Source organism: Triticum urartu, chromosome 2A (assembly GCF_056163025.1).
Source record: "Triticum urartu cultivar PI428250 chromosome 2A, HENAU_Tu73, whole genome shotgun sequence".
NCBI lineage: Eukaryota > Viridiplantae > Streptophyta > Magnoliopsida > Poales > Poaceae > Triticum > Triticum urartu.
The window spans coordinates 665,568,531-665,586,128 of NC_141874.1; the positions used below are offsets into that span (position 1 = coordinate 665,568,531).

Sequence of the window (17,598 nt, forward strand, 5' to 3'; positions counted from 1 at the left end):
GTCAATAACCAACAGCGGGATCTGGATACCCATGTTGGCTCCCACATGTTCCACGATGATCTCATCGGATGAACCACGATGTCAAGGACTTAATCAATCGCGTATACAATTCCCTTTGTCTAGCGGTATTGTACTTGCCCGAGATTCGATCGTCGGTATCCCTATACCTTGTTCAATCTCGTTACCGGCAAGTCTCTTTACTCGTTCCGTAATACATCATCTCGTGATCAACTCCTTGGTCACATTGCGCATATGATGATGTCCTACCGAGTGGGCCCAGAGATACCTCTCCGCTTACACGGAGTGACAAATCCCAGTCTCGATTCGTGCCAACCCAACAGACACTTTCGGAGATACCTGTAGTGCACCTTTATAATCACCCAGTTACATTGTGACGTTTGGTACACCCAAAGCACAATCTCATGGTCTAAGGAAATGATACTTGACATTAGAAAAGCTTTAGCATACGAACTACACGATCTTTGTGCTAGGCTTAGGATTGGGTCTTGTCCATCACATCATTCTCCTAATGATGTGATCCCGTTATCAACGACATCCAATGTCCATGGTCAGGAAACCGTAACCATCTATTGATCAACGAGCTAGTCAACTAGAGGCTCACTAGGGACATGGTGTTGTCTATGTATCCACACATGTATCTGAGTTTCCTATCAATACAATTATAGCATGGATAATAAATGATTATCATGAAGAAGGAAATATAACAATAACTAATTTATTATTGCCTCTAGGGCATATTTCCAACAGTCTCCCACTTGCACTAGAGTCAATAATCTAGTTCACATCGCCATGTGATTAACACTCACAGGTCACATCGCCATGTAACCAACATCCAAAGAGTTTACTAGAGTCAATAATCTAGTTCACATCACTATGTGATTAACACTCAATGAGTTCTGGGTTTGATCATGTTGCTTGTGAGAGAGGTTTTAGTCAACGGGTCTGAACCTTTCAGATCCGTGTGTGCTTTACAAATCTCTATGTCATCTCCTAGATGTAGCTACCACGTTCTATTTGGAGCTATTCCAAATAACTGTTCTACTTGGAGTTATTCTAAATTGTTGCTCCATTATACGTATCCGGTATCTCTATCGGAGCTATCCGGATAGGTGTTTAGCTTGCATCGACGTAACCCTTTACGACGAACTCTTTTACCACCTCCATAATCGAGAAAATTTCCTTAGTCCACTAGTTACTAAGGATAACTTTGACCGCTGTACTGTGATCCATTCTTGGATCACTCTTGTACCCCTTGACTGACTCATGGCAAGGCACACTTCAGGTGCGGTACTCAGCATAGCATACTGTAGAGCCTATGTCCTAAGCATAGGGTACGACCTTCGTCCTTTCTATTCTGCCGTGGTCGAGCTTTAAGTCTTAACTTCATACCTTACAACTCAGGCAAGAACTCCTTCTTTGACTGATCCATCTTGAACACCTTCAAGATCATGTCAAGGTATGTGCTCGTTTGAAAGTACCATTAAGCGTTTTGATCTATCCTTATAGATCTTGATGCTCAATGTTCAAATAGCTTAATCCAGGTTTTCATTGAAAAACACTTTCCAAATATCCCTATATGCTTTCCAGAAATTCTACGTCATTTCTGATTAAAAATATGTTAACAACATATACTCATCAGAAATTCTATAGTGCTCCCACTCACTTCTTTGGAAATACAAGTTTCTCATAAACTTTGTATACACCCAAAATCTTTGATCATCTCATCAAAGCATACATTCCAACTCCGAGATGCTTACTCCAGTCCTTAGAAGGATTGCTGGATCTTTGCATACTTATTAGCATCTTTCAGGATTGACAAAACCTTCCGGTTGTATCACATACAACCTTTCCTCAGAAAATAGTCGAGGAAACTATGTTTTGACATCCTATCTGCAAGATTTCATAAATAATGCAGTAATCGCTAATATAATTCCAACAGACTCTTAGCATCGCTACGAGTGAGAAAGTCTCATCGTAGTCAACTCCTTGAACTTGTCGAAAAAACATCTTAACGACAAGTCGAGCTTTCTTAATGGTGATACTTACCATCATTATCCGTCTTCCATTTAAAATCCATCTGTACTCAACAGCCTTACGACCATCAAGTAGTTCTTCCAAAGTCTATACTTTGTTTTCATACATGGATCCTCTCTCGGATTTTATGGCCTCTAGCCATTTATCGGAATCCGGGCCCACCATCGCTTCTCCATAGCTTGTAGGCTCATTGTTGTCTAGCAACATGACTTTCAAGACAGGATTACGTACCACTCTGAAGTAGTACGCATCCTTGTCATCCTACGAGGTTTGGGAGTGACTTGATCCGAAGTCTCATGATCAATATCATAAGCTTCCACTTCAATTGGTGTAGGTGCCACAGGAACAACTCTTTGTGCCCTGCTATACACTAGTTGAAGTAACGGTTTAATAACCTCATCAAGTCTCCACCATCCTCTCACTCAATTCTTTCGAGAGAAACTTTTCCTCGAGAAAGGACCCGATTCTAGAAACAATCCCTTATTGCTTTCGGATCTGAGACAGGAGGTATACCCAACTGTTTTGGGTGTCCTATGAAGATGCATTTATCCGCTTTGGGTTCGAGCTTATCAGCCTGAAACTTTTCCATATAAGCATCGCAGCCCCAAACTTTTAAGAAATGACAGCTTAGGTTTCTCTAAACCATAGTTCATACGGTGTCACCTCATCGGAATTACGTGGTGCCCCTTTTTAAAGTGAATGTGGTTGTCTCTAATACCTAACCCATAAACTATTGTGGTAATTCGATAAGAGACATCATGGTATGCATCATATCCAATAGGGTGCAGTTATGATGTTCGGACACACCATCACACTATGGTGTTCCAGGCTGTATTAGTTGTGAAACAATTTCCACAATGTCTTAATTATGTGCCAAACTTGTAACTCAGATATTCATCTCTATGATCATATCATAGATCTTTTATCCTCTTGCCACGACGATCTTTCAACTTCACCCTGAAATTACTTGAACCTTTCAATAATTCAGACTCGTGATTCATCCAGTAAATATACTCAACATCTACTCAAATCATCTGTGAAGTAAGAACATAACGATATCCACTACATGCCTCAGCACTCATTGGACTGCACACATCAAAATGTATTACTTCCAACAAGTTGCTTTCTAGTTCCATTTTACTGAAACCGAGGCTTTCAGTCATCTTGCCCATGTGGTATGATTTGCATGTCTCAAGTGATTCAAAATCAAGTGAGTACAAAACGGTCCATTTGCATGGAGTTTCTTCATGCATATATACAAACAGACATGGTTCGCATGTCTCAAACTTTTCAAAAACGAGTGAGCCCAAAGATCCATCAACATGGAGCTTCTTCATGCGTTTTATACCGATATGACTTACGTGGCAGTGCCACAAGTGGGTGGTACTATCATTACTATCTTATATCTTTTGGCATGAACATGTGTATCACTACGATCGAGATTCAATGAACCATTCATTTTAGGCGTAAGACCATTGAAGGTATTATTCAAATAAACAGAGTAACCATTATTCCCCTTAAATGAATAACCGTATTGCGATAGACATAATCCAATCATGTCTATGCTCAACGCAAACACCAAATAACAATTATTTAGGTTTAACACCAATCTCGATGGTAGAGGGAGCGTGCGTTGCTTGATCATATCAACATTGGAAACACTTCCAACACATATCGTCAGCTCACCTTTAGCTAGTCTCCGTTTATTCCGTAGCCTTTTGTTTCGAGTTACTAACACTTAGCAACCGAACCGGTATCTCATACCCTGGTGCTACTAGGAGTACTAGTAAAGTACACATCAACACAATGTATATCCAATATACTTCTATCGACCATGCCAGCCTTCTTATCTACCAAGTATCTAGGGTAATTCTGCTCCAGTGGCTGTTCCCCTTATTACAGAAGCACTTAGTCTCAGGTTTGGATTCAACCTTGGGTTTCTTCACTAGAGCAGCAGCTGAATTGCCGTTTCATGAAGTATCCCTTTGTTCCCTTGCCCTTCTTGAAACTAGTGGTTTCACCAACCATCAACAATTGATGCACCTTCTTGATTTCTACTTTCGCGGTGTCAAACATCGCGAATATCTCAAGGGTCATCATATATGTCCTTGATATATTATAGTTCATCATGAAGCTCTAGCAGCTTGGTGGTAATGACTTCGGAGAAACATCACTATCTCATCTGGAAGATCAACTCCCACACGATTCAAATGATTGTTGTACTCAGACAATCTGAGCACAAGCTCAACAATTGAGCTTTTCTCCCTTAGTTTGTAGGCTAAGAAAATCGTCAGAGGTCTTATACCTCTTGACGTGGGCACGAGCCTGAAATCCCAATTTCAGCCCTCGAAACATCTCATATGTTTCGCGACGTTTCAAAAACGTTTTCGGTGCCTCAATTCTAAACCGTTTAACTGAACTATCATGTAGTTATCAAAATGTGTATGTCAGATGTTCGCAACATCCACAGACAATGTTCGAGGTTCAGCACACTGAGTGGTGCATTAAGGACATAAGCCTTCTATGAAGCAATGAGGACAATCCTCAGTTTATGGACCTAGTCCGCATAATTGCTACTATCAACTTTCAACTAAATTTTCTCTAGGAACATATCTAAACAGTAGAACAGAAGCGCGAGCTACGACATAATTTGCGAAGACCTTTTGACTATGTTCAGGATAATTAAGTTCATCTTATGAACTCCCACTCAGATAGACATCCCTCTAGTAATCTAAGTGATTACATGATCCGAGTCAACTAGGCCATGTCCGATCATCACGTGAGAGGGACTAGTCAACATCGGTGAACATCTTCATGTTGATCGTATCTTCTATACGACTCATGCTCGACCTTTCGGTCTTCTGTGTTCCGAGGCCATGTCTATGCACATGCTAGGCTCGTCAAGTTAACCCTAAGTGTTTTGCATGTGTAATACTGTCTTACACCCGTTGTATGTGAACGTAAGGATCTATCACACCCGATCATCACGTGGTGCTTCGAAATGACGAACTGTAGCAACGGTGCACAGTTAGGGGAGAACACTTCTTGAAATTTTAATGAGGGATCATCTTATTTACTACCGTCGTTCTAAGCAAATAAGATGTATAAACATGATAAACATCACATGCAATCAAATAGTGACATGATATGGCCAATATCATATTGCTCCTTTTGATCTCCATCTTCGGGGCTCCATGATCATCTTGTCACCGGCATGACACCATGATCTCCATCATCATGATCTCTATCATCGTGTCTTCATGAAGTTGTCTCGTCAACTATTACTTCTACTACTATAGCTAACGGTTAGCAATAAAGTAAAGTAATTACATGACGTTTATGTTGACACGCAGGTCATAAATAAATTAAGACAACTCCTATGGCTCCTGCCGGTTGTCATACTCATCGACATGCAAGTCGTGATTCCTATTACAAGAACATGATCAATCTCATACATCACATATATCATTCATCACATCCTTTTGGCCATATCACATCACATAGCATACCCTGCAAAAACAAGTTAGACGTCCTCTAATTGTTGTTTGCATGTTTTACGTGGCTGCTATGGGTTTCTAGAAAGAACGTTTCTTACCTACGCAAAAACCACAACGTGATATGCCAATTGCTATTTACCCTTCATAAGGACCTTTTGCATCGAATCCGATCCGACTAAAGTGGGAGAGACAGACACCCGCTAGCCACATTATGCAACTAGTGCATGTCTCTCGGTGGAACCAGTCTCACGTAAGAGTACGTGTAAGGTCGGTCCGGGCCGCTTCATCCCACGATGCCGCCGAATCAAGATAAGACTAGTAACGGCAAGCATATTGAACAAAATCAACGCCCACAACTACTTTGTGTTCTACTCGTGCATAGAAACTACGCATAGACCTAGCTCATGATGCCACTGTTGGGGAACGTAGCAGAAATTCAAAATTTTCCTACGTGTCACCAAGATCTATCTATGGAGAGACCAGCAACGAGGGGAAGGAGAGTGCATCTATATACCCTTGTAGATCCCTAAGCGGAACTGTTCAAGTGAACGGGGTTGATGGAGTCGTACTCGTCGTGATTCAAATCACCGATGACCAAGTGCCGAAAGCACGGCACCTCCGGGTTCAACACACATACAGCCCGGTGACGTCTCCCATGCCTTGATCCAGCAAGGAGAGAGGGAGAGGTTGAGGAAGACAACATCCAGCAGCAGCACAACAGCGTGGTGGTGGTGGAGGAGCGTGGCTATCCTGCAGGGCTTCGCCAAGCACCACAGAAGAGGAGGAAGAAGAGATGCAGGGCTGCACCAACGAGAGATGGAATCACGTATTTTATGGACAGCCCTAGGCCTCATATATATAGGGGAAGGGGAGGGGCTGCGCCCCCTCTAGGGTTCCCACCCCTAGGGGGGCGGCAGCCCTAGATGGGGATCAAGGGTGGCGGCCAAGAGGGGGAGAGAGGGATGGCGCCCCTAGGGTGGGCCTTAAGGCCCATCTAAGCCTAGGGTTTCCTCCTTTTTTCCTCCTAGCTGCCCTTGGGCCTTGTGGGAGGCGCACCAGCCCACTTAGGGGCTGGTCCCTCACCACCCTTGGCCCATGCAAGCCTCCGGGGCAGGTGGCCCCACTTGGTGGACCCCCGGGACCCTCCCGGTGGTCCCGGTACGTTACCGATAAACCCCGAAACTCTTCCGGTGACCAAAACAGGACTTCCCATATATAAATCTTTACCTCCGGACCATTCCGGAACTCCTCGTGACGTCCGGGATCTCATCCGGGACTCCGAACAACATTCGGTAACCACATACAAACTTCCTTTATAACCCTAGCGTCATCGAACCTTAAGTGTGTAGACCCTACGGGTTCGGGAGACATGCAGACATGACCGAGACGTTCTCCGGTCAATAACCAACAGCGGGATCTGGATACCCATGTTGGCTCCCACCTGTTCCACGATGATCTCATCGGATGAACCACGATGTCAAGGACTTAATCAATCCCGTATACAATTCCCTTTGTCTAGCGGTATTGTACTTGCCCGAGATTCGATCGTCGGTATCCCTATACCTTGTTCAATCTCGTTACCGGCAAGTCTCTTTACTCGTTCCGTAACACATCATGTCGTGATCAACTCCTTGGTCACATTGCGCATATGATGATGTCCTACCGAGTGGGCCCAGAGATACCTCTCCACTTACACGGAGTGACAAATCCCAGTCTCGATTCGTGCCAACCCAACAGACACTTTCGGAGATACCTGTAGTGCACCTTTATAATCACCCAGTTACGTTGTGACGTTTGGTACACCCAAAGCACTCCTACGGTATCCGGGAGTTGCACAATCTCATGGTCTAAGGCAATGATACTTGACATTAGAAAAGTTTTAGCATACGAACTACATGATCTTTGTGCTAGGCTTAGGATTGGGTCTTGTCCATCACATCATTCTCCTAATGATGTGATCCCGTTATCAACGACATCCAATGTCCATGGTCAGGAAACCGTAACCATCTATTGATCAACGAGCTAGTTAACTAGAGGCTCACTAGGGACATGGTGTTGTCTATGTATCCACACATGTATCTGAGTTTCCTATCAATACAATTATAGCATGGATAATAAACGATTATCATGAACAAGGAAATATAACAATAACTAATTTATTATTACCTCTAGGGCATATTTCCAACAATAGTTTGCTATTTATTTTTTCCAAAAATCATTTCTAGTTACGTAAGTACCTATTTAATCATAAATACATGGTTTGGTGGCGATACGTCGAGGTTTGGACGGTGGCCGAGGGCTCCAACTCTAAAGCGCGTAAACTCGCATGCCCGCCGCGTGGTCACCACGTGACCGTGGCGTTGCCATGTGTTCTGGGCGGCCTAGGCATGTCTAGTGGGTTGGGCACTCCCCGGGTAGGTGCTAGGAAGAAAATTACAACATAAGATTCTCACGAGGAGACGGATCGATGCTCAAACATGAATTAGCAGCCAAGTGTTTGATTAGCGGTACAGGAAATGTACATGGCTAATGGGCTTGTGTTTTGGCTAAGGATGATCAGTTACTAAGAAGACCGTCTTCACAAATTTTCAGCTCAAAAGGAGGAGCCTAGGTGGTACTTGCTTTGCAAACTACCACACTGGACATAAATACGAATGTTGAAGCTTGGCTCAAAATAATGAATGGATTGAGCTGGCATTTGGTGGAGGATGGTTATTTGGGCATAAGAAAGCACTGTAGAAAATGGATACTATTTGGACATGCCAAAGTGGTACTTCCTTCACAAACTGTTGTTTTGAACAGAATAGGAAAATGAATATTTTTAATTATTTTTGAACCAGACAAGGAAGGTTTTTACATATTTGACGAAGATATGACCCAAAGAATTTATGAGATTTTTTTGGGAATTTTGGGAATGACAGAAATATATGTTGCTTCACAACCTAGGGCTAAAACTGCCACATGGACATGACACATAGGCAAAACTGATGAGGTGGCGGCTAGTCATAGCAACCCACCACAATTTACAAGGCTATGACCATCTATATTGGTTGTTAACAACTAGATATAAGGCAGCAGACTAGCACTGTTTGCTTTATGCCATTTCATGTAAGGAAATTACGACCTTTCTGACCAAAATGGTCGAAATGGTTTAGGGCTTGGAGCCCCTCGAACAGCTTTTGACCAATTGGTCTGAAATGTTCATAGATCTATGACCATTTCTTCCAGGGTCACTGACATAAGGTCACTAATTGACATATTTCTTGTAGTTAACACTCACGAACGCACAAGCCATTTGTCTAGGTTTGTATCTCTCACACACACCCACATAGGTGGGGGACGTGCACGAAGAGAAGAGGTGCACGCACGGCGCACGTACTCCCGTCTCTTTGCCAACCACACCCGCGCGGGTACACGGTGGAGCTCATTTCTGTATGAAAAGGCAGCCCACGTGGTAACTTGACACGTGTACTGGTTACCGACTAGATGGAGGGAGGATCGTCTACCACGAGTGAACAAACAAATTGCGACTTGATGTGTTATGTTAAAAAAGAGGCAAACCATGTGGGGCCTACCTTAGAGGCAAGGCTCTATACACCGGAGTACTTTTGATGTGTCCCGTCAACTCGCAGAATGAGGAGAATCTTTCTTAGTACGTCGTCTCCCCTGCCCACGGGCGCGGTGGCTCGCAGGATGAGGTGAAGCTTGCTTACTACGCCTTACGCCCGCTCCCTCGCCCACGCGCACGGTGGCTCGCAGGACGAGGAGAAAATTTTACTAGTGCTCCCTCTGTTTACTCCTCGTCCCTACATTGGTTAGAGAGATTATCATATTGTTTGGAATATATGTCCTTTAGTAGATTTCAATATGAACTACTAGTACATACTCCAAACACTGATGTATATAGATGCATTTTAGAGTGTAGATTCACTCATTTTTCTCCGGATGTAGTCCATATTGAAACGGACGTAATAGTATGCACTCTCCCTCGCCCCTCGACCCTCGCCACGTGGTGGACGTGCAGCAATTCATTCGGTCTCATATAGCCATAATGATATATACTGCAGTACCATTATTGCTCAACTTCCCGAAGAGGCGAAGAGCCAATAGCAAGGTTAATAGTTTGGAGATGCCAAGCGCAAGGTTTATAGGAGAATGAGTAGTAGGTGCCGCGTCATTTATAAATAAAGTTTTTTTTCTTCAGTGGCACGTACGCAATATAAATAGGTTCATATGGAGAGAAAAGGAAACCGCTCCACTATATACATAGGCAGGACGAGCCTACACGGTTGCTTGTTGGGGTTGCTCTCTTCAGTTTTCACACTCTCTCTCGCACAAACCGCTGTGGCCACATCTCTAACATCCCGGCGGATCACGTCCGTCGGGGAAAGGGGTGGATTCTTAGTGTAGATGCGGTCGCCGTCGCCGATGGTGAAAACCCACTGTCGGCACGTCCCGATCAGGGGTCCCCGCCATTCTCTCTCACAAAGCCGGTGAGGTTGCCTTCGTCCATTGCTCACTACCGCGACGTGGGTAGTTGCCTCCTCCCGCCACCCTCCTCTAGGTTGAGCTACGTCCCGACATCCCTCAGGTACAACTCCCTTTACAGCCAGCTTGCACCAGTGCTCCAGCTGCCCACATCACTCCATGTGGATATTTCTCTACTTCTTTGCCCCGCACATACCTCTACTGGCTTCTACGTACTGTATTTGTGATGAGTTTATGTCTCATCAACTAGTCCCAGCAATCTTATTCTAATCACGCTTCTTCAATTTCTTTGCCACAGGGATGCTCAGCTCGATTTTGGTGAAACTGCACAAAATGATCTGGTGGTCAAAGGTTTGCAAACTTCATTTCTTAGGAAGCGTCGACGTTGCCAGCAAATTAAAGCCTGGTTAGGGTTTACAGTTCAAGGGCTAGGGACTGCATGGATCGTTTTTTTCTTTAGCTGTCTCTATTTCAATTGCTAGGGACTGCATGAGTAGTAGTAGTATTGTACGCCTTACGCCCGCTCCCTCGCCCACGCGCGCGGTGGCTCGCAAGACGAGGAGAAAATTTTACTACTCCCTCCGTTTACTCCTCGTTCCTACTACCTTGGTTAGAGAGATTATCATATTCTTTGGAATATATATGTCCTTTAGTAGATTTCAATATGAACTACTAGTACATACTCCAAAGACTGATGTATATAGACGTGTTTTAGAGTGTAGATTTACTCATTTTGCTCCGTATGTAGCATAAAGTTGAGACAGTTATTTTGGAATGGAGGGAGTACATATTTGCTATGATCTGTCAATCATTGAGATGCAATAGCATGCATGTTAGTCTCCTTTGTATTTGATGAAATGTTGCAACGAGCAACCTTGGACGCAAGATACATGTAACAGAAGCTGGAAGCTTCATAGCATTGTACTATCTCGCTGATAAATTACAGTACCACTACTGGGAAAAGGGCTACTAATGGCGCACCAGTTTTGCCTACTAATGGCGCATCACTGGTGCGCCATTAGTATCACGCCACTAGAATTTTTTTCTAATGGCGCACCAGGCAGTGCGCCATTAGTTTTGCCCACAGTGCGCCACTAGTGTCTGCTATACTAATGGCGCACCGCACAGTAATGCGCCATTAGTAACAATTTTTTTATTTTTTTTCTTAATCTCAGGTCACTATTTCACCTATGAGATATCCAACACATATATATACAACAAGCATCCATATAACAATCATAGCCAACACACAAGTTCCATCATATATACATACATAGCCAACACACAAGTTCCATCATATATACATACAGAGCCAACACATAGTTCCATCGTTACATATTACAAAAGTTTCACATTGTTCATCCAACACCATTATCCATCAATTCACAAAAGTTTCACATTGATACAAAATAAAAACACAAATGGATAAGAAGCACTCCATCCATGCAAGCTTCCGTGAATTAAATCAAATCTGCAAAATGATAAACAAGAAGTTAGAAGAAGAAAAAGAAGAAGACTAGAAGAAGAAGAACACTAGAAGAAGAATAAGAAGAATTTTGGAAAAGAAATAAGAAGAAGACTATAAGCTTATTATGTAAACTTGATCATTTTGTGCTAACATAAGTTATTTTGGAGCTAACCTATAGGAAACTAAGCATATAAGCTCTAAGTTAGTATATTAGAGCCAACTTAGGTAAAATGAAGCTAACCTATGTCATTTTGGATAAGAAGAAGAATAAGAAAAAGACTATAAGATTATTATGTAAACTTGATCATTTTGTGCTAACATAAGTTATTTTGGAGCTAACCTATAGGAAACTAAGCATATAAGCTCTAAGTTAGCATATTAGAGCCAACTTAGGTAAAATGAAGCTAACCTATGTCATTTTGGAAAAGAAGAAGAATAAGAAAAAGACTATAAGCTTATTATGTAAACTTGATCATTTTGTGCTAACATAAGTTATTTTGGAGCTAACCTATAGGAAACTAAGCATATAAGCTCTAAGTTAGCATATTAGAGCCAACTTAGGTAAAATGAAGCTAACCTATAGGAAACTAAGCATATTAGAGATAACATAGGTAACTAAGTATATATATATCATTTTGGAGATCTGACATACCTGACAAAGTTCAGTTCTCATGCATTGTTCTTCTCCTTCTCCTTCCTCAGCCTGATGCGCCAAGAGCGGCGAGGCGGTGGAGGGGGTGGAGGCAGTGGGATGTAGTCTTCTACCTCAATTGGCGTGGTCATGTCGCCCAGCTGTGGGATTTCCGGCGCCACCACCGGTGCGTGGTCATTGTCAGGCACCACCACCATCGCGAGGCCACCTTCAGGCACGACCATCGCTAGGTCATCCTCGGCCACCTCCATCTCTTGCCCATGGTCAGCCACCACCATCTCTTTCCCTTGGTCAGCCACCACCATCTCTTGCCCTTGGTCAGCCACCACCAGCGCTAGGTCATCCTCAACCTGATGCCCACCGTCATCCTGCAGCTCCTCATCCCCACTCTGCTCCTCTTCTCCCGCACTGCAATCCAGATCATCCTTCTTGTTGTCTATGCTGTTGCCAGAATCGCTGCTTTCACTATAGCCAGAATCACTGCTGCTTTCGCTACAGCCATGGTCGCTGCTGCTTTGGCTGTAGCCATTGTCGCTGCTGCTGCTCCCATTACCTGTCCAAATGCAACAATGACCGTTAACATCGATGTGAGACAAAGCCAAATGTATCGGAATAAGAAGAGGCAGAACGTACCGGCATCATAATCTTCAGCGTAGCGCATGTGACACATAGTCGCGTTGAACACCTTCACGATGAGCATGGTGGCGTCGTCGTCGTACCTGAAGAGAAGGAAGTACCCCAGCCGCAGGTCGTAGGCACGGTAGAACTTCTCCCACCCACGAGACAAGTACATGTGGCCCTCCTTGATCACCAACTCCACATCCCACAGCCTGCGAAACCCGCTGCCGGCCTGTCGCACCTTCACATTATTTGGTGGATCTTCACCCATCAGCATGTTCTTGAAACTGTCAGGCAGCCTCTGCAGTTTGGGACAATGAGTGATGTAGGCAAACAACAGATATCATAATGAGATGGGTGAAGCTAGTGGAGAGCTCTCATTTTATATACCTGCGTCATGGATGATACTGAAGTCCCAAGTATGATAGTGAAGAACTCGGAAGCATCCAACTCGTACTGCGGTGTCGCAGAGCGGCGGTGGCTGCTTCCCGCCATCTCTGATAATTAAGCAGCAGAAGAGACCAATTAGTACCCTTACAACCGAACAAGGCAAGGCAAGGTATTAAGACAGATGTGAACACATGAGATAAAATCTAGAGACGTGAACACAGAAGATAATAAGAACTACTCGTCATCATCACCAATATTGTGACCAGTGTGATCTTCATCATCACTACCATATGCATCATAGTTTCATCGTGGTCATCCTCCAATAATTCAAACTGATTGTATGATAAGATAGCAGCGAGATACATTCCAAATTGTGAATGTGGTATGGCAATGGACATGTAATCATATCGTTGTTCATAGCTAAAATAACACCTTGTATATAAGAAGAAATCATGATCTGGCAGACATATAAAAAGTTGATGGGAGAGACCGGCTAACAAGTAGGGCTAGTTTAGTTTCCACTGTTTTTTAATAAATGTATGCTTCATACAATTTCATCAAGTTTGGGGTAATCCCCTGATCTACATTACATAAACAGAAATATACTGCCCCCGGGCAAGCAGGAAATGTCAAGTCAGGTGAAGGCTAATGTTTTTTGGTCATGTTTCTATTTGCATTTCTTGTACTTGGTAGGTTGACATGTTGGTATGCTAAATAAAATGGATTTTCTTGAGGGTGGCACCCTTGATCCAGTGCAAAAATGGGAATTCAGAAATCAGTGCAATATAGCAAAGAGGGGAAACAATAGCAGTATAGCACACTGGAAGACAGTGGTACAGAAATTAAGTCACTAATTGACAATGTAGCATAGCATGGAAATTGCAGAGCAGTTATTCACGCGAACTGAAGTGTCACGTGTGGTGGTCCTTGCGGAGATGGGATCCCACGATTCTTCCACCAGTCCTGTGGAATACTCAACACACAATCTGTACCAACTCCAGATGCACTACCACTCGTTCGACCTACCAATCATCCTACATTTTTTGTAGTGGAGATGAAATTTCGCATCCCCGGAGCGAGACCAATCGATTCACATCCCCAAAAATCCAACTAGCAGTAGTGGGGATTTAATTTCTAAATAAATGTGGTCATAACAATTCGATTAACCCCCAAAATTGCCAGCATTAAACCACATCTACCTCATAAGAGTGAAGAACAAGCGAAGAAATCGACATGAATCGGGGAGAGGTTGTTGGTGACGAACTGCTGCAGCGACTCCCCCCTAGCGCCGAACCTCTGGCAGACGCCGACGTCGTGGAGGCATCTGCGGATCTTGGCCCAGTTGCTGGCGCTCTCAACCCGGCGCTGCAGCCAGGTGGAGTACTCCCCGAGGCGGTACTCCCTGTACCCGCGCCCAGAGACGATGGAGCCGGCGCCGCGGTTGGTGACGACGAAGGAGGAAGAGCGTGACGAGGTAAAGCAAGAGGGGCGCCCTTGATCTATTTTCTGGAGGGTCAGGGCGGCGGCGGCAGGGGATGGAGGTGGCTTGGGGGCCCAGGGACGCGGCGGCGGCGTACGGTTGGGGCGGAGGGGGCGTACTGAGTGGCGAGGAAGGGAGGGAGGGGAATAGGTGGAGTGGGGGGAAGCGTACTAATGGCGCACCGAGCGGCGGTGCGCCATTAGAAAGTTTTTTTGCCAAAAATTAAAAAATAAAAAATTACTGGCGCACTCTGTCGCCAGTGCGCCATTAGTAGTTCTAACTACTAATGGCGAACTTTGCCTGGATGCGCCATTAGAATGTTTGAAAAACTGGAAAAAAAATTCTTTTACTAGTGGCGCACCTTCTGCCTGGTGCGCCATTAGTGTATTCCAAAGTAATGGCATATCTCCACCAGGTGCGCCATTAGTATATAGTAGTGGCGCACCACTTCTCTGGTGCGCCATTAGTGTAAATCCTATCTTTAGCCCTTTTCCTAGTAGTGTACGTACTGTACAAGTACTTCCTCCGTTCCTAAATAGTATAAGTCTTTGTAGAGATTTCACCATGAACCACATACGGATGTTTATAGATGCATTTTAAGTGTAGATTCATTCATTTTGTTCCGTATGTAGTCCACCTAGTGGAATCTCTACAAAGACTTATATTTAGCAATGGAGGAAGTACTATGTAAAGAGTTAGGTGTGGCACGGTGTCCAGAAAATATGGTGATAGTGTGAGGTGGGCCATGTAATCACTGAGCCTGCGTGTCTTCACTACTCTTGCACTCCTCCGCCATAAGAATGGAGAAAATTGTAATCTAGTAGTACCTCCTTTCGCCGAAAGCGTGGGACATCCAGCAGTCCTACCACCTCAGTAATAACGACCAATGAGCCGTCAAATCACATAGACCCTGCTGGGTGCAGTAAGTTGGACGGGCGAAGCAACCATCACTCCTGAATCCGCTTCTCCCTTCAACGCAGGCGCCAGTGAGAGGTCGTGTCCGCTATGCCCGGGCATGAATGTGGTACTGATTCTTTGGAGCAGCGCTGGCCGTTTCAGGAGGGAAGCGCGCACGGGCAATGGAGGGGCTTTGGGTGGGCCAGGATGGTCAGGAGCAGGCGTGGAAGCTGTCCGCCTGTCCCTACCGGACACTCGGAAATGAGAGGATGCACCAACTCTCGCGGCTAAAATCGTACAATACACACCATCTCTCTGTAGGAGTAGGTCGATCTATCGCTCTCTCTAACACACACATGCTGTTAAACACACACACGCACACGCACACACAAGTTCATAGAATAGGAAAATCATGCAAGTGCGAAGCCACAGGAAGTGAGATACAAATGGAGTACGTACAAGAAGAGAAGAGGTGATGAATATTCCATCAAACCTAGACTGAGGAGTAGTAATCCCTCCATCTAGGTGTTAAGTCATCCTACGGAAATTAGATATTCCCAAAATGTTTAGGCGTCGTCCATTAACTTCGCATCTCAATCCCCTCCTGCCCTATTTGCTAGCGAGCGTTGTTACTTAGGGAGCATTTGGATCCTTAGCAAGAACAGCTTATAGCATAGCCGGGCAAGGTTAGGCATTTGGAACTATTAAAATATGTTAGCTTTTGTGTGCCAGCTAGCTTGGGTGGGCTAGAAAAACCTTGCTAGCTCAGGAGAGCCAGATCGGCTCGCTTCCGACGGCAAACTTCGCGTAGTAGTAACATAGACTAGTAACATATGCATGTTGTACTAGTCCAAGTTACTCACCACTATGACCAGCCTAAGCAATGTAACCAAATGCTCCTTAATTACTCTGCCTTGTTAGCTCCCCCGGAAACCCAATGCATGGAGCGCAACTACACGTTGATCAGTCAAGAAATCAAAGTCGGCTTGCATGCGAGTTAATACGTGGCCCTGCATGGTAGCTAAAACGGCATCTCTTAGTTGTTTGGATTAATTGTTGCATTTACAGACAGAAATCAGGGCTTTGATTGGCGGAATGACCGGTCAAGTTTCTCCTTATCCTCCAATCTGCTTGCACCTTGGTCCCGCTGCACCTTCTAACGTGACTTATTACACCTAAATGGAGTGAGTCGTATGAGATACGGTGGCACATTGACTTAGGTCGAATACAAGTGCCCAAAATTGTGTGCATGTTATAATAATGATTCACTTAAAATAGTACATGAGCGAACAAAGGGATCAATTGGACAGTGTTCCCGAGCAGTAGCGAGATGTGTGAGGTAAGATACACCGCTGGCGCTTTTAATTTTTCTTATTAATTTGTTTGTTTCACCCTCTGACTGGTGGGACCCAATGTACTACGTGGAGAGAGGTAAGGTGACTAAGGCTGCATTATTTCTGCACCACTGTGGATAGTCTTACCACCAAAGCCACATGACACGATTATGATTTAAATCCCAATGACTCCCACACACAAAAAAACATGGCATGCTTGTCACACGAATGCAGGAATGTATAAAAGGTTATTTTCCTCTCGTTGAATATAACGGGAGGGTTGTGTAGCAGGTTAGCCTGTTTGCTCATCAAACTTGAGGTCTCGGGTTTGGTAACTACACTTGAGCATAATTTGTGCCAGGAGGATTCTTTGACTGGTCAAAATGGATGGATACAGTGCTATGCGATCTCGTAGTGACCGTATAATCACCTCATCACGTATAAGCTGCAACCTCGGTGCTTGTTTTCTAGGGTTTGCAGTTTTCACACTCTCTCCAGAATATATATACACGCTGGAGCCTCAGCGCTTGTAGTTGCTTTCTTCACACTCTCTCACCCTCTCCAGATCTAAACAAGACTTTGTTGGCCTCTCTCTCTCCCCTCACTGCTGGTCTGCTTGTAGTTGCTCTCTTCACACTCTCTCACCCTCTCTAGATCTAAACAAGACTTCATTGGCCTCTCTCTCTCCCCTCACTGTTGGTCAAAGAGCCGGCAGGATC

General features: G+C 44.3%; 1 protein-coding gene across 1 annotated transcript; it reads right to left on the minus strand.

The window, feature by feature from the left end:
* Positions 1–1,855: 1,855 nt before the first annotated feature.
* LOC147986534 (B3 domain-containing protein Os03g0212300-like) lies at positions 1,856–14,129 on the minus strand. The gene is made up of 5 exons (XM_087542043.1): positions 14,067–14,129; positions 13,169–13,275; positions 12,794–13,079; positions 12,522–12,713; positions 1,856–1,911 (listed from the first exon to the last, which is right to left on the minus strand). Exons 2-5 carry the CDS (start codon positions 13,271–13,273, stop codon positions 1,856–1,858), a joined length of 639 nt encoding a protein of 212 aa, XP_087398169.1. The 5' UTR covers positions 13,274–13,275; positions 14,067–14,129.
* Positions 14,130–17,598: the final 3,469 nt, after the last annotated feature.

Coding starts and splice junctions, on each gene's coding strand:
- LOC147986534 (XM_087542043.1), bottom strand. CDS start 13,273: ATGGCGGGAAGCAGCCACCGCCGCTCTGCGACACCGCAGTACGAGTTG. Junction 13,080..13,168: donor CAGTATCATCCATGACGCAG/GTATATAAAATG, acceptor CCCAAACTGCAG/AGGCTGCCTGACAGTTTCAA. Junction 1,912..12,521: donor TGAGGAGCTGCAGGATGACG/GTGGGCATCAGG, acceptor GAAATCTTGCAG/ATAGGATGTCAAAACATAGT.